At 36.6% G+C, this 15,256-nt stretch overlaps 1 protein-coding gene and 1 pseudogene across 1 annotated transcript in view; one reads left to right on the top strand and one right to left on the bottom strand.

The window, feature by feature from the left end:
• The window catches only part of Slc9c2 (solute carrier family 9 member C2 (putative)), an 83,971-nt gene that overhangs the window by 45,133 nt on the left and 23,582 nt on the right, over nt 1–15,256 (bottom strand). The window contains exons 6-11 of the mRNA XM_063239890.1: nt 13,686–13,802; nt 11,771–11,932; nt 7,807–7,906; nt 7,321–7,464; nt 3,000–3,168; nt 790–871 (exon numbers count right to left, since the gene is read on the bottom strand). Of these exons, the coding sequence (XP_063095960.1) occupies nt 790–871; nt 3,000–3,168; nt 7,321–7,464; nt 7,807–7,906; nt 11,771–11,932; nt 13,686–13,802 (774 nt within the window). The remainder of the gene's footprint in view (nt 1–789; nt 872–2,999; nt 3,169–7,320; nt 7,465–7,806; nt 7,907–11,770; nt 11,933–13,685; nt 13,803–15,256) is intronic.
• Nucleotides 3,404–3,985, top strand: LOC106028723 (KATNB1-like protein 1; annotated as a pseudogene).

The raw sequence follows: 15,256 nt of genomic DNA, 5'->3' as shown, positions 1-15,256 counted from the left end.
ATTTTAAGTTCAAAATAAAATTACATGCTTGCAATGCATGAGGTTTCCAGTCATCGTGGGGAGGAATATCATTTGCATATCACTTTTTGATTCTGTTTTATTCCCCTTCCCCTCCTACCCACCTTCTTTCCTCTAGCTCTACATCCCCCTTCCCTATTTTCATTATTATTTTTAGTTCATGTAATGATATATAATGTTTCCATTCATTGTATTTATTACACATATATGGCACATCTTAAATAATTTTTATGCTTCCCCATTCCCTTCCCTTCTTCCCTCATTCTCAGTCTCTTGTACCACTCCTAGACACTTACGCCACTGAGCTAATCCCCTGGCCCCTTTTTCTGTATTCCTTTTCTTTGGTACTGGAGATTGAACTCGTGGTCTTGCACTTGCCAGGCAGGCGCTTAGGGCACTGAGCTAAATCCCGGACCCTGTACCACTTCTTGTTTGTAAAAGATCTATCTCTCTGTTTCTATCAGTCCTTTATTTTGCTTTTTATTTACATTTTGCCTTACTCTAATGAGGTACCATACCAATATGTGTCCAGTTTATTTTGCTTAACATTATATTTCCAGGTGCACCCATTTTTCTACAATGTCTAAAATTTATCCTTTACAGCTGAGTAACATTCCATTATTTATAGTACCATATTTTCTTTATCCATTTATCTGTTGACAGACACATGGGCTGTCTCCAGGATTCAGTTATTATGATTGTGCTGCTGTAAACACAGGAACACAGGTATTGTTCTGATATGATGTCTTTAGAATGATATGTATGCCTTACCTAATGTCTTAGCTGACTGAGTCATCATGTATGAATTTATTCCCATAGTCAACAGTGATACTGCTTGAATAAAGAATATAAACTAAAATAAAGCATACAAATGGTTAGAACCAAAAGATTAAGTTATTTTTCCAAAGATAATCATCCATTTAACCATCAAAGTTCAACTTTAATCCATATTTTTTACCCCCCCGCCCCTTAATCCACATTTTTAATTCAGTTTTTGATAAGTAAATTAAGATAAAAGGGATGTTTTGTAAACCTTGTTTGGACATAACATACTGATGCAAAAATTAATTTTCCAACAAAATGAGGAACTATAGATAGATTTATAGATTCTGAGATAAGGATACGGAGAAAAGCTTTCCACACTGCCCATTCCGGCAACAGCTACCCATGGCTGGCAGGGTGGGAGTCCTCATGGACATGGCTCCTGAGCTTGAGGGGTGGGGTAAGCCCTGGCCACCCCAGGCATTGGTACTTGTGTCTGGGACAAGGACTGTGCACCACCCACATTACTGCAGCTGTACCAGGCCCAGAAGGAGCAGGCTGGAGCTGCGGTAGGGTTGGAGAACATGCTATGCATGAACAAAAGATAGCACATTTATCAGCCTTGGTTTTGCTATTTATTAGCCATGTGGCCTGGGGCCTCTGAGTCTCAGTGTCCTTCATTGAAAAGTGCAGTTTATAGAATTATCATCTCCAGAGTGTTTTCCAGACTTGGCAGATGACTGTCACCTGTCCTAGAGTGCTTGTGAAACACACTGACGCCCAGATCCTTCTTTGATGTTTACCATTCTTTAGGTTTAGATGGAGCTAAGGGCATTCATAACATCAGACAGAATTAGGAAGTACTGTAAAGGGTACCCATTCGATTTGGGACCAATTCACTGCATAAAAGAGAATTAAAAGCTCTTAAATGTTAGTTATTGATACTTTTCACTTGGAACATGGAAGGTCCCAAATCTTTGCAAAGCCACCAGTTTACCTAAACTCCAAATTAATTTCCAGACAAGGCCCATGGATATAAATCCTCAGGAGAGATGTGATGAGGAATCTATCAAGAAAAACATGTCCTCTCTTGAGAGTTAGAGCATCCGAGTTCTTTCCCTATCGTATTATATACCGAAGGCTATTGCCTCTAAGAGTTGACAGTCTTTCCTTGGACCTTCTGGGTAAGAGTCAAATAGCCAAATAGTAAAGATGAAAAAATCTCAAGCTGAAAATCAGACAATATCAGGAAATACTGTCCATCTACTTTCATGCTCTTTGACAAATGGGAAGGTGATCTTGAGGTATAACATTTGAGTGGTTTCCTCCTTCCCTAGAACAGGTTTGAGGTTTACGTGACTGGGAACTAGTCCTAAAGAGGTCTGTCGCCTTCTCTGGCTCACTCGCCATCTGTCACAAATGAGGAGGCGCCTACACCCTGCCTGCAGGTGCCCTAGGCTCCTTGGATGTTACCTGCAGTGTCACAGCACAGATGTTGCCCCCCAGCGGAGGAGAAAGATTTTGAGAAATCTTTGGAGATAATGAAATTTTGGGTTGAATTTTTTAATTAGTACTGATGATATAAACATAACTAGATCATTAACATCATTATTATAAAATCTTTATCTTATTTATAAATTCTTTCTTCCTTTCGTGCACTTAACCAACATTCATGCTTTTGTTCTAATATCTTTAGGGCTTATAATGCTCTCTATAAGGGTATTTTTTTCTGTGCTTTCTGACAGATACTGAAAAAAAAAATAGCATTTGTTAAGCATTATCTCAACCTCAACTGGACATCAAGTCTGGGAAAGACTCTGTAACTTCCCCTAGGGTCACCAAGTTTGTAAAGGATGGAGTCAAGATGTAAGGCCAAGTCTATCTAAAACCTCTGTCCTTAACCAGTACAATGTATTGGTCCCTTTCACACTGCCAACATAAATAAACCTTTCTCTCAGTTCTTTTCTGCTTAAAAAAATGCATTTTTTTAGCCAGGCATGGTGACTCATGTCTCTAATCCCAGCGCTCTGGAGGCTGAGGCAGAAGGATCATTGCAAGTTCAAGACCAGCCTGGGCTACCTAGTGAGACCCTGTCTCAAAAAGAAAAGAAAAATAATACATTTTTAAAGTCTAATTTGAAACTAATTTTATTATTGGATACAATGACAAGTCCTACAAATAGCAGTGGATAAATAATCACAAGACATGATTTTTCCTACCAGATGTGGAGCCGTTACTTTTTGTTCAGCCAGATTATAAACATCAGGAGCCAAGAGTAGGCTATAAACTCCTCTAATTCCAGACCAGGCAATAACCATTCCCAATTGCCAATTATATTCACGACCCAAATGCATCAAAATAGGAGTCACTGCAAGAGTAGTAATAACCCTGTGGACAGAAAAAACATTAGAAGTAAATAAATCACACCTCATATTACTTATGTTGAAGCTATGAACTCAGTGATAAATTCCTTTAAAATTTTTTCAGGAGAGAAAAAAGCAATGCAGTTTATTGGTGTCATACAAGCTTTCTGAAACTAAATCTGTTTTCTACATTTTTTTTAGTTTAAAAAATAATACTGGAGTTTGGCAGGCAAATAATATATGAACTGCCTGGAAAAAATATGCTAAATCTGGTTGGCTGTAGTGAGTCTGAGTCTTCACAGTCAGAAAGTTCATTGTCAAAATACAGTGGGTTTTTCCTGTGAAACTTCTCTGAGGACCATGAAAGGATAGCCCAAGAGTTTGAGATTGAATTGTTTAGCAGGAATTTGAGATTGAAATGTAGCTTTAACTTTCTGGATAAAGAGAATTATAAGTGAATTTGTAGCTTATTTGATAAGAATAGAAGATCTTGGAGTTGTGGTAGATTGTATATTCTGTGTGCTTACCAATCATTTATACAAAGAAAAACAATACATCTCACTTGGCTGTTATATGGACTTGTTGCCTTGAATAAAGTCATTACTTAAAAGCATATTTGAAAAATCTATAGGAGTAGATTTACACTGGTCTTACACAGTAACAAAATGAAAATAGAACCATACAAAAGAGAATGACAGAAATATTCAGATTTCAAAACAACAATTAAATGGATTGTGAAAACAGGGAAACTGTCTTACTTGGTTCCAGGATCTACTGGTAATACAGCTAAGGATGTAGAGACTATGTATATCAGAGTTGCATTGAGAGATTTCATGTACTAGAGCATTTGCTTATTCAAAACAGGACTGTACTAAGTGATTTCCAACTCTGAACTGTGGGAGAAATCAAAATCATTTTTAATGCACATAATGAAACCCTAATAATTTAACACTGAAGTGGAAAGATATTCAAAAAGAGCAGCTTTAACTGCAAAGATAACCGAAGGGTTCTATGAAGACTGTCCCCCTTTGGTGTATTGCAGATCTATGGTTTTTTGATAACATCGCTTAAAAACTGCTGGGCTTTAATGCAACCCTGCATGTGAATATAACTTATACTATGTGAAAAAATAAGGCAAAACTTATTACTAGGAACCACAAAGGAACCAATTCACAATAGTGTTGTGAATTTTATTTTAAAAACACTCTTAAATGTGTGCAACTATTTTCTTATGTTGAAAAGATTTTGAATATTTAAACATCATGGTAAATAATCAGTATTAAAATTTTTGTACACACTGAGATACAGTGAATACAAAATGCCTTCACTATTAATAAGCCAGTGTGTTATGGTACCAATATCTTCTTTTTTAACAAAATTAAAACCAACCATACTTCTGGCATAAAATCATGAAATTAAATCAAGAGTTTATATTAATATAGAATGTTATTGCTAGAACATATTCCACACCATTTTTAAAACTTGAGAATATTGTTAGTATCTTTGATTTTCTTTTTTGCCAGAATCTTCACATTGTGTATGTATGTGTTATCTCTGCATAAAGAAAAATGTGAACACGTACTTGTATGAATGTGTGAATGTACTTGTGGAGTTGAATAATTTGTATTCACTTTTTATTGCATGTGGATCTTTAATATTTTCCACTTCTAGACCTTTTAAACTTGTTTCGCTTAAGTAAATATGAATATTTCTTTTAGAATAAGATAATGCTAGAAGTTTTATATAAATAGTGGGATTTATTATTTATGTATTGTGTACTTACACTTAGATAGTAAATTCCTGCATGAAAACTTTTTAAAAGAATATTGACAAGATAATCTATTCCATGAAAGGCCATAAAATGGCCAAATTCAGAAATTAGAATTGAACATGGTCAAAAGGTCATAGAATTAGATCATGGCCAAAAGATAAAATTATTGTACACATTTTAATAAACTTAATCCAACCAAGATTTTCTCGAGATCAAAAAAAAATCATATACTAATTAATTTCCATTTGTGCCTTCATGGTAAGTCATTTTTCTACAACAGATCATAGAACCTATCTTTAGGGGAGCTATACCAAGGAATTATCAGTATTGTACTTTGGATGATTTAGAATAAATGAGATTTCAGCAAAAGTAAAATCAGACATATCTCAACCTCAAAAACCATATAATGTATCAGTTACTCAGCTAGGAATCATACAAGTCGATTTAGAGAATTTCTATTTTTGAGAAACAGAGTCTACACCCGCACCTATCCTCTATATAGCTTTTTTTAAAAAAGCTTTCTTGATATTCACCTCATTCTCTGGCCTCTTCCATATATTTATTGAAACATCACTTTCTAAATGAAGCTACCCTGACCACCCTATTGAAGATACAGCTCACTGTCCCCTGTGAGCACATACCTCAACCTGCATTCTTTATTTTTCATAATTTTCATCGTTGTCTATTACATAATGTTAAATATTTAATATGCTTTCCCTTGCAGGAATCCTCCATAATAATGTAAACTCCCTATTGACATACATAATGTAGGACTACTTTGATCATTTAAATGAACAATGCTTGGCTTTTAGTAGATACTTGATAAATATCTTGATAAATATCTGCAGGCTAAATAAATGTACAGTGGTTTGTTTCATTCTTTTAATTTACTTAAAATGTTTTGTTCTAAAATCTACTGATAATTTCACTCGGGAACACTTTCACTGCTTTAAAGTTTCAAAAATGCTTTCTCATCCTGAGAAAATAAGGATACCCATAATAATAGTAGTAACTAAGTTTACTGAGCATCTATTCTGCACCAGGAAGGGTTATACACTTAGACTCGGATTACTACATTTAATCCTCATAGCACCTCTGAGATAGTTCTGAAAGTTCAGCCCATTCTACAAATAAGCACAGTGAAATTTAGATTAGGTAACTTTGCAAAATCATATATTCACAATAACAAACCTAACAAGTGTGAAAGATGGGATTTGGAACCAAAGATAAACACACATTATGCAAGGAAACAACGATTGATTTAAAAATGATTTTTCAAGAGATCCGGACCTAGAAACAGAGAACAGATAACCAGATGACTACAGATTCAGCACACAGCCACCAAAGTTAGACGCAACATGGACGGGGCAGGACTGGGGGAGGCGGGTAGAATTATGTAAGAGTGAGCGCCTGAATCCGCTCAGGGCCTTGGAATCCGTAGAAGCAACTTCCATGAGGACACGTATTTGACTTTATTCTCTCCCCCCCAAAAAAGTAATAAGAACTAAGGAGTAATAAAATCCAAAATGTATAAATTTTGTTGTAAAAAAGAGAGGGAGGGAAAAAAAAAAAGAGCTCTAACGGATATAACAGCAAGTGTGTTTAGGGATGTTAAATAGCTGACTATATTAATGTTTTTGGATCATTGAACACAGCTGTTTGCAGTCTCTCTGTTTGAATGTCTACTTTGTATTCTTTGATACTGTGATTCAAGCAACTATTTCCAAGATGATAATATGTAATCTATTAACAGGTGATTTCTTACTGTTATGTTTTTTTTTTGTAGTTCTGTATTATGTGTAACCTTACACTGCTTTGTTTTGTTTTGTGTTTTTCTCTTTTTCCTCTTAAATTAAAAAAAAAAAAAAAAAAAAAAGTACGCTCCATTGGCCACTGGCTGGTGTGGCAAAGAAACCATTATGAATTCTTATGGGAGATACGGCTATCACATGCTAGCTTTGACATTCTAGAGGCACGCGAGTGGAGTCAGAACTAATTGAATTTACCATAGCTATTGATTATAGTAAATGATGATGAAAGTCAACAAGAATGCTAAGAGCCGTTATTCTCATGCAGCGTGCTCAAACCTTAGCCTTGAGTCAAAACCACCCAGGGAATATGTTCAAACTGTTTCCTGACTCTCGTCTCCCAAGAAGCAACTCAGTGGACCCAGAATTTGCATTGTCAAGGGTGATGTTGGTCTACCCTGGCTCATTTCCCAGACCTTGCAGAGCATTTGCTTTACCTGAGGGGCACAGCAGCTATTGTCAAGACCCTGATCACACAGCAGGTTTCCTGATGCCACATCAAGATCTTCGTTTTTTTGCTGTACACCATTGATTCCCAGTTCTAAGCCTGGACTTCATAACTAAGCTCAGAAAATAAACTTTAAAGTATGATTATTACCTTACACAATTCACTGTCACAAACAACATGAGAGAGAAAACTATAGCGTGAAATTTGAAATACTCGATTTCTCCGCATCCAACCACAATGCCCAAGAAAGTATAGATTAAATGTTCATATATGGATGCAAACATCATTAGGAATCTAGGATGAATAAAAAGGAAATGACAGTTTAAGCAATGCTCTTAAACAAAGGGAGAAAATCATTATTTCTTTACATCCACAATTCAAAGTAAAAGTCTATCAAAAAGTTATATTAAAAAAGACTATGATCTCTCAGCTACTGATACTTTATAATGAAAATACAAATGTCAATAATTATTGGTACTTTAAGTTCTTTGCAAATGTAACTCAGAACAAAATTTAAACGTCAAAGTTTTTTTAAAAAGTTATATAAAGGGAATTTTAGTAGCATCCACAAAGGCATGACCTCTTAAGAACTTAACAACTATGAGACTTGTATTAAATACAGAATAGGAAACTTACTTAGTAATTACATGCTCCATGTTTGCTTTAAAGCTTAAGGAATCTAAATTCAGTCCCACAGTGATCAAAGCAACAATGCCTGACATTCCAAAATTTTCCGCTGGGGAGAGGGAAAAAAAAAAACAGTAAAATTAAATGCATTTAAATCTGCACATTGAGGTACTTTATCCTGAGGGAAGAGGTGGTGGGGAATTTGAGAGGAGTACTGCTGACTTAGAAAGCTATTTCAAGGGATTGACCTAATCTCAGGAATCAGGAGTAGTGAAACTTTTCTTGGTAAAGGGCCAGACAGTAAATATCTAACCTTTGTGGGTCACATGGCATCTGCCACAACTACTCACTCAGCTGTTGGAGTGCAAAGGTAGACACAGACAGCATACAAGCAAATGAGTATCTAACAAAACTTCATCTCTAGACACTAAAATTTGAATTTCACATAAATCTTCACATACCACAAATTATTTTTCTTTCATTATCTTGTAAAACATTGTAAAATGTAAAAGCCATTTTTTGCTAACAGACTTCCCAAATCAAGCCTCTTTGACCCCACTGGCCAACCCCAGATTGTCACTGAGGATAAAGATAATCAAGAGTAGTAAAACGGTCTCTGCTTGGCACCGAGGGGGCACTGTGCTGTGTGCACCAGGAGCCATGAACCAAGTCCAGTGTTCATTTGGTTCCTGAAGATCTTGGAAGCTTGCTTGTCTTTTGCCTCCCTAACACAAGTGGGCTCTGAACAGATTTGTAAGTGTAGCCTGGGGCAAGAAAAATAATCATGAAGAATGTTTGAATACTGTAAATACCAACAGTGCGAGGCTGCAGAGTTCTCAAATAACATATTATAAACAACAGACAAAAAGCTAAAGAAAGAACATGAAAAACAAAAGTGGATGAATTTTTGGAACAGGACAAAGTTGGTTGCTTTTGGAACATGACCTTCCTTTTCTCCTTTGAGTTCTTCCATTTGGAAAACAGGTGCAATTGTATAATTGTTGTGAAAGTCAAATCAGATTCCATAAAAACTGCCTGGCACATTTTGTACCAATGAATAAATTGTAATCATTATTATCGTGTTATTAATTTGTCTATTCACTTCCTGCTTAGTAAATTAATACTGTCTATTACTTTAGATAGTATTTTATTGTTCCTTTCACTTATCTAATCACTTAAGTTCCCTTTAGATTTTTATATGCTTACTTACCTGAGTTTAATTTAAATAGCCAGTAACAGTATAACCAGTAGTGCTGCAAACTGTGATATAGTGAAGCTGTCCCTCCAAATCTTATTTTCAACTCTATTTAATTTGTATGACTAGATTTTTTAAAGAGAATAAAATACAATAAAACCAATCGAAACAAACCAGTGTAAGAGACACAGGACTGCAATTGCAAAATCAACAATAGTTACCGTAATGCCTTTTGATGTCTTCAAAATAGCTGCATTTAACTTCAGACACAGTAAAAATCAAACAGAACAGAATAGAATAAAAACAATAAAAACAAAACAATGAATGCAATAAAGGACTTCAAAACAAACCAACAGTAAATCCAAAATAGCAACCATAATATATGTTGCTATCCTCAAAATAGCTGTTTCTGCCATCAGATTTGACATAATCAAACAAAACAAAAGAGAATAAAATCCAACTCAACAAAACAATGGAAATGATATAGGATTTCAAAACAAGACCATAGGGAATCAACAATGGCTGCAACCCTCAGAAGGAAATCCCCCCTAGATGTCCCACTGTGTACCACTATCCTCTGAACCCGTATCAGACCACTGGCCCTAGACCTGCAATGTTAGTGAAACACCAAGCACTATAGGCATCCAGCTGCGTTGCACCTCCATGGCTATCATCACAGTCTGTGTTTCTCCAGATAAACTATTCACTTACAGTAGTGTGAGGGTGAATATTGGATCTTCTTGTTTGCAAGCCGGTGCACTGGAAGGGGCTGGGGACTGGCTGTTCCAGTCTGCTGGCAGCTCGAACATGGCCCTGGCTCCCAGACTGGGTTTGCTTGCTGGTGTGGCCTCTATGACTGGATTTTAAATACTTTTTGGCATACATTTGATTTGAATTGAATTGAGCTGAATTGATCAAGCTTTTTGGCTGCATGCCTAAATGAGTATAAGGAATTCTTATTGCTTCCTTAGATGACAAATTCATCTCAACTTGGAAAGTTGGGCGTCAGGACTGAGAGCCTTCTAATGTGGAAATGATACTAGCATACTCTAGAAGCCCCATCCTCCCATATCTTAGAGGATGCCATGCACTATCTGGAAACAACTCATTTCATTTTGTTTTGTTTTGTTTTTTGAGGCAGAGTCTCACTATGTAGCCCAGGCTAGCCTCAAACTCACAGCAATCCTCCTGCCTCAGCCTCCTGAGTGCTGGGGTTATAGGTGTGCACCAGCTCCATTTTTTTAAAAAGGGAAAGTGAAAGGAATCAATATTTCTTAACTGCCATACTTTGAACTCAGTGGCGTTCTGGTAAATGTTTTAAACAACTTTCCTAGGTGTCTGTGTGTATGTGTGAGTCTGGGGTGTCCTTGATTTATAGTCTTCCAGTATCCACAGTAATTGAGACTCCCACCAAGGGCAATTTCATGGCCACGAATATGGAGTTGGGAAGAAATGTGCCTAATTAGCTCTTTAAACCCAACAGGAACTCTATCTACATACAGCTCAGCAGCATAAACAAGCCACACAACAGACATTAGCTCATTCATGTCTCTCTCTGCTCTGATACCCTCTAGGAACTAGAAGTTATTGGCCACTTTTACAGATGAAGAAGCTCCAGCTTAGTGAGGCTTGTTATTTAATACCAATAAGATATTTATGGAGCTGGCGTTTGAACACAAGTCCACCTAACTCGAAAGCTCTTCAAAGACTAGTATCAGTTTATTCAGCCAACGTGCATTATGTTATCATGCATATGGAAAGCTTTGAGCTTGCTGGGCAGAGATAGAACAAATAAGAGAACCAAGTATAGACTCCACTTTAAGGAACTCACAGTCTGGCAGAGAAATAGAAAGACTCAATAATTTTTTTTCGAGATTTAAGACAGCCACAAAAGCTTCATAGGAGAAAAAAATGAAAAAGTTGAAGGAAATGAGTCTCCAGTGAATATTTTCTGTAATTTTTCTGACTCAGAGCAATAAGCAGCACTCCCACTCCTGCTGTGACAATTTATCTGTAGAGGAAGTAATGCTTTTAAATAACTGGAGGCGAAGAGAGGAATAATTAACCTCTAAGCTGTTTAAGACATAGAGGTTGTTGCACTCTGAGAGATGAGATCAAAAGCAGAAATTGACAGTGTTGGCCATCATTACTATGGCTCCTGGGCTGGCCAGCAAACATTTCAATGCCCAGTTATCCTGGCTGAATGTCCACCAGTGCTGGGTACTCTTACTCCTCTAATTATTTCATTTTCCAGCCTACTTTCCAGGTATCAGTATGTGTAATTTCTCCTTTCAGGAAAGGACTGCAGGTAAGACACTTCAAAGGACACTTCAACAGCCTCCTCAGATTATGACCCATTGAATCGAAGGCCACAGAGCCGAAAAGCCATGGGGACCAACTCTCGGAACTTTCTCATGTGACAGATGTATTGCTCAGGGTGACAGCAGAAGTGATCTCTGTGCTCATTCCTCTTTCAGAGGACCACCAGTGACTACCTGCGAGGTCAAAGGGAAAAGCTCAAAAAGAAGGAGAGTGATTATAGAGATAAATGCAAGAGGACAAGACGTGGAATTGCTAGAAGGAGCACTTTTCCTGTGCTAAAGACAACAGGAAAGAGCTACAGATGACAGTAACACAATATATGCCAAGACACGTGGGCAGATCGCAAAAAAGAGACACTGTTGAAGAAAAGTAACTGGAATCAAGATTAAGACAAATACCAGGATTCATAACGTTTACTTTGAGGACAGCATTTTTTTGTATTTGTGTCAGCCTTACCAGTGTAGAATGTCATGTACACCAATGAAATGCTGAGGATGATATTAGTCAGTGAATTGTTAAAAGGGTCAGTCAATATAAACTCAATGACTCTTGCACAGCAGTATCCACATATGATGCTTCCAAGGATGTCCATGACAACTCCCAAAACTAAATGTAGCTCTACAAAAAAGAAACAAAGAATTGAGCAATGAGTTCATGCATTGATTCATTCATTGATGGCACTTAGATTTGCTCTTGAGATTTTGAATGGAGTCCTTCAAAATTTCTTCAGCAAATAGGAGCATCTTATAAAAGCTTAATAAAAAAGATTATCGCAGGTTATCTTTTCTATATAGACTGAGGTTTGCTTATTTTGAGACAGAATATTCAAATGTCCTCAGGAGGTGGGCTAGGAGCATAAATGTGAAAACCTTGTGACAAATTGGAGATTAAAAGAGAAATTTATTTGGTTCACAGTTTCAGAGGTTCAGTCCATGATCTACTGGCTTCAAGGCCAAAACATGATAGTAGAAGGCCATGGTAGAGCAAAACTGCTCACTTCATTGCAGCTAGGAAGCAAAGCTCAAGCAAAGACACCAGAGAAGAAAGGACCAGGGACTAGATACAAGCCATGCCTCCATGACTCACCTGGACACATCTAGGGTTTTCTAGTCCCCTAGTCAGCTCTCAAACCAATCAAGTTGACAATCAAGATTAAGCATCATATTGTTGCCAGGGCTAAGTAAATCATACCCAGGGTCATAGTAATCAGTTTGCAACTCCTAACCCTACTCCAGGAAATTTTAGAGAAACGGAGAAGCAAACTTTTCATTAGTCATAATCATCAGTACTAGGGGCAACAAATGGTTAAGTGTCAGGAGAGTCTTAAATAATAGAACTAGATGACAAAAATTGTCATGTTTCTAAATGCCTAGTGTTTCTTCAATAAGAAGCACTGAAATGTCCCCCAAAAGTCTCATGTGTTAGGAGGGGGGGCCAGGTCAGAACAGGTGGGTCCCTGCAAGTGTGACCTGGAAGGGTAGATTCCTGTCTCTGGCTCTCCCTTATCTCTCTGCTTGCTGGCTGCCATAGATTGAGCACTTCCCAAGTCATGCCCTTCCACCATGCTGTTTCTGCCTCAGATCTAGCCAAACATAGCCTGAACCCATTAAAAATCATGAGCCAAATAAACGTCTCTTCCTTTAAATTCTGGGTGGTGGATATATTGTTCAGTGATGGGGAAGTGACTAATACAGACAATAAGTGGGTAAGTACAGGAATTTCTCTATGCCAAATGGCTCTTTCACTGAGAAACACTGCAAATACTACTTTATCTACCAATATTTGTTTCCCTTGTGCACATCTCTCCTTTTGCAACCATCACAAGTGTATATCAGGAGAGCATATTTTCCTCCTTTATCTTGTGATTTCCTTTTCACCTTTCTTCTCTATTTACCAGTTTCACAACTGGAAAACTAGCACAGCAACATATTCCGTATCCCAGTGATGGTCACACGACTCTGGATATTGTCACTTCTAGGACCTTCTCTCCAATACTACATGAATTATGTTTTCACCTCCAGATTCAAATACAGGATCATGCCAATTATGAACATCCAGTCACTGAGAGTCAGATTGTTCCAGGAAAGAGGTAAAATGTGACACAACGCAATCATGCATATGTATATGTATATACATTGCATAGTGAGGGAGATGAAATCATTTTTCATGTTTTGCCCTTTGATGTCCAAGAAAACACATAGATGGCAATTATTTTTTGTTATCTGATATATCATTTTAGTTGGTCCAATAATAAAGTATACAGAAAGCGAAGACATATTAAACATATTGTAATTTCAGTAAGTCATCAAATGTATTTCAATTTCCACAAGAATGATTTTAGAAAATATATAGACCCAAAAAATGCTCTTACCTCTAAATGTGTTACTTGCATCTGAAGCACCCCGAAAAACTCCAAAAAAAATGTGCATGACACTACAAAGGATCAATGATTGTCCTCTAAAGAAATCAGTGTACATTTTAGAAATGCCTGGAAAGGAAATATAAAGCACAGTTTAATGTGACACATGATCTTGCATGGAAAACATAAGACAGAGGATGGAGGAAAAGAACATAATGGAAACTATCACTGGGATGAGTCTCTAAGACAATCACAACCTCCCATTTTTTAAAAATTTCTCCATTGTATCTTCTGAATTTCCAGGGATGATGGAACATTATAATAGCACTCTTTTATTTTTATTTATTTATTCACTTATTTATTGTGTATGGTCTTTACGATGCTTGAGCTTCAAGATGAGACAAATCTTAGGACATAACATTTAGCTTGGATACACACAAATTTGACTCCAAAAGAACCTCACTTTAGAAATAAGCACAAGCCATGACCCAGCAATCATACACTTAGGTATATAGCCAAAAGAACAAAAAAAGTATGTCCACATAAAGATTTGTACATGAATATTCATAGCAGTATTATTCATAGTAGCCAAAACACAGTCGACCACTCAGTGCCTGCAGTTGATGAGTGGATAAACAGATTTGGTGTATCTCTGCAGTGGGACTTTATTCCTCCACAGAAAGGAATAAAGTGCTGACTAATACATGTTATAGCCTGAACTTGAAAATACTCAGTGAAAGAAGTCAGATGTGAAAAGTTCCTTCTTTATCTGTGGTTTTGCTTTCCATAATTTCAGTTACCTGAAGTCAGTTGTGATGCAGACAATGTAAAACAGAGAATTCAAAATTCAATACCCCAAGTTTTAAGTAACTTATTACAACATAATCAGCTGTAAAACTGTTGTCATTTCCCTAGGCCATGATTATTGTTATTAATCTCCTTTAATGAGCATATTTTCTGAATTAGATTTTATCATAAGTATGTGTGTATGTATTAGACAAAACATACTATACACAGAGTTCTGTACTGTCCAGAGTTTCGGGCATCCGGTGGACATCACAGAACATACCCCCATGAATAATGAAGAACTCTGATACTATGTGGTTTGATTGATACAGAACATACAAATTCACAGAGATCAAAAATAGATTACACATTACCATGAGTAGATTAAAATTTCCACATCTAAAGATCCATTTCATATCATTTTCTTTATACCTAAAAAGGTTTCCTATAACGTTTCTTGCACAGGTTTGCTGGCAGAAAATTCTTCCAGCTTTAGCACATTAAAGAAAGTCTTTATTTCACCTTCCCTTTAAGATATTTTCATTGAGTATGGAATTCTACATTGGTAGTATTTTCTTTTAGTTCTCTACAAATGTCACAGCATGTTCTGTTTGTTTGCATTTTTTTCTAAAGAGATTGCTGCTATCTTTACTATAATTTTGCTGTATATAATGTTAACATTATTATGATGTTCCTCTGGATATAATGTGAATTTTTCTCTGGCTGCTTTTAAATTTTTATTTTTCATTGGTTTTAAAGGCTTTGATGTTTATGTGCCTTGGTGTAGTTTTCTTTAT

Source organism: Cavia porcellus, unplaced genomic scaffold (assembly GCF_034190915.1).
Source record: "Cavia porcellus strain 051 isolate PalLab524CR breed Dunkin Hartley unplaced genomic scaffold, mCavPor4.1 scaffold_29, whole genome shotgun sequence".
Taxonomy (NCBI): Eukaryota; Metazoa; Chordata; class Mammalia; order Rodentia; family Caviidae; genus Cavia; species Cavia porcellus.
The sequence above is the reverse complement of the archived record's forward strand: the minus strand, read 5'-3'. Positions and strand labels throughout refer to the sequence as shown.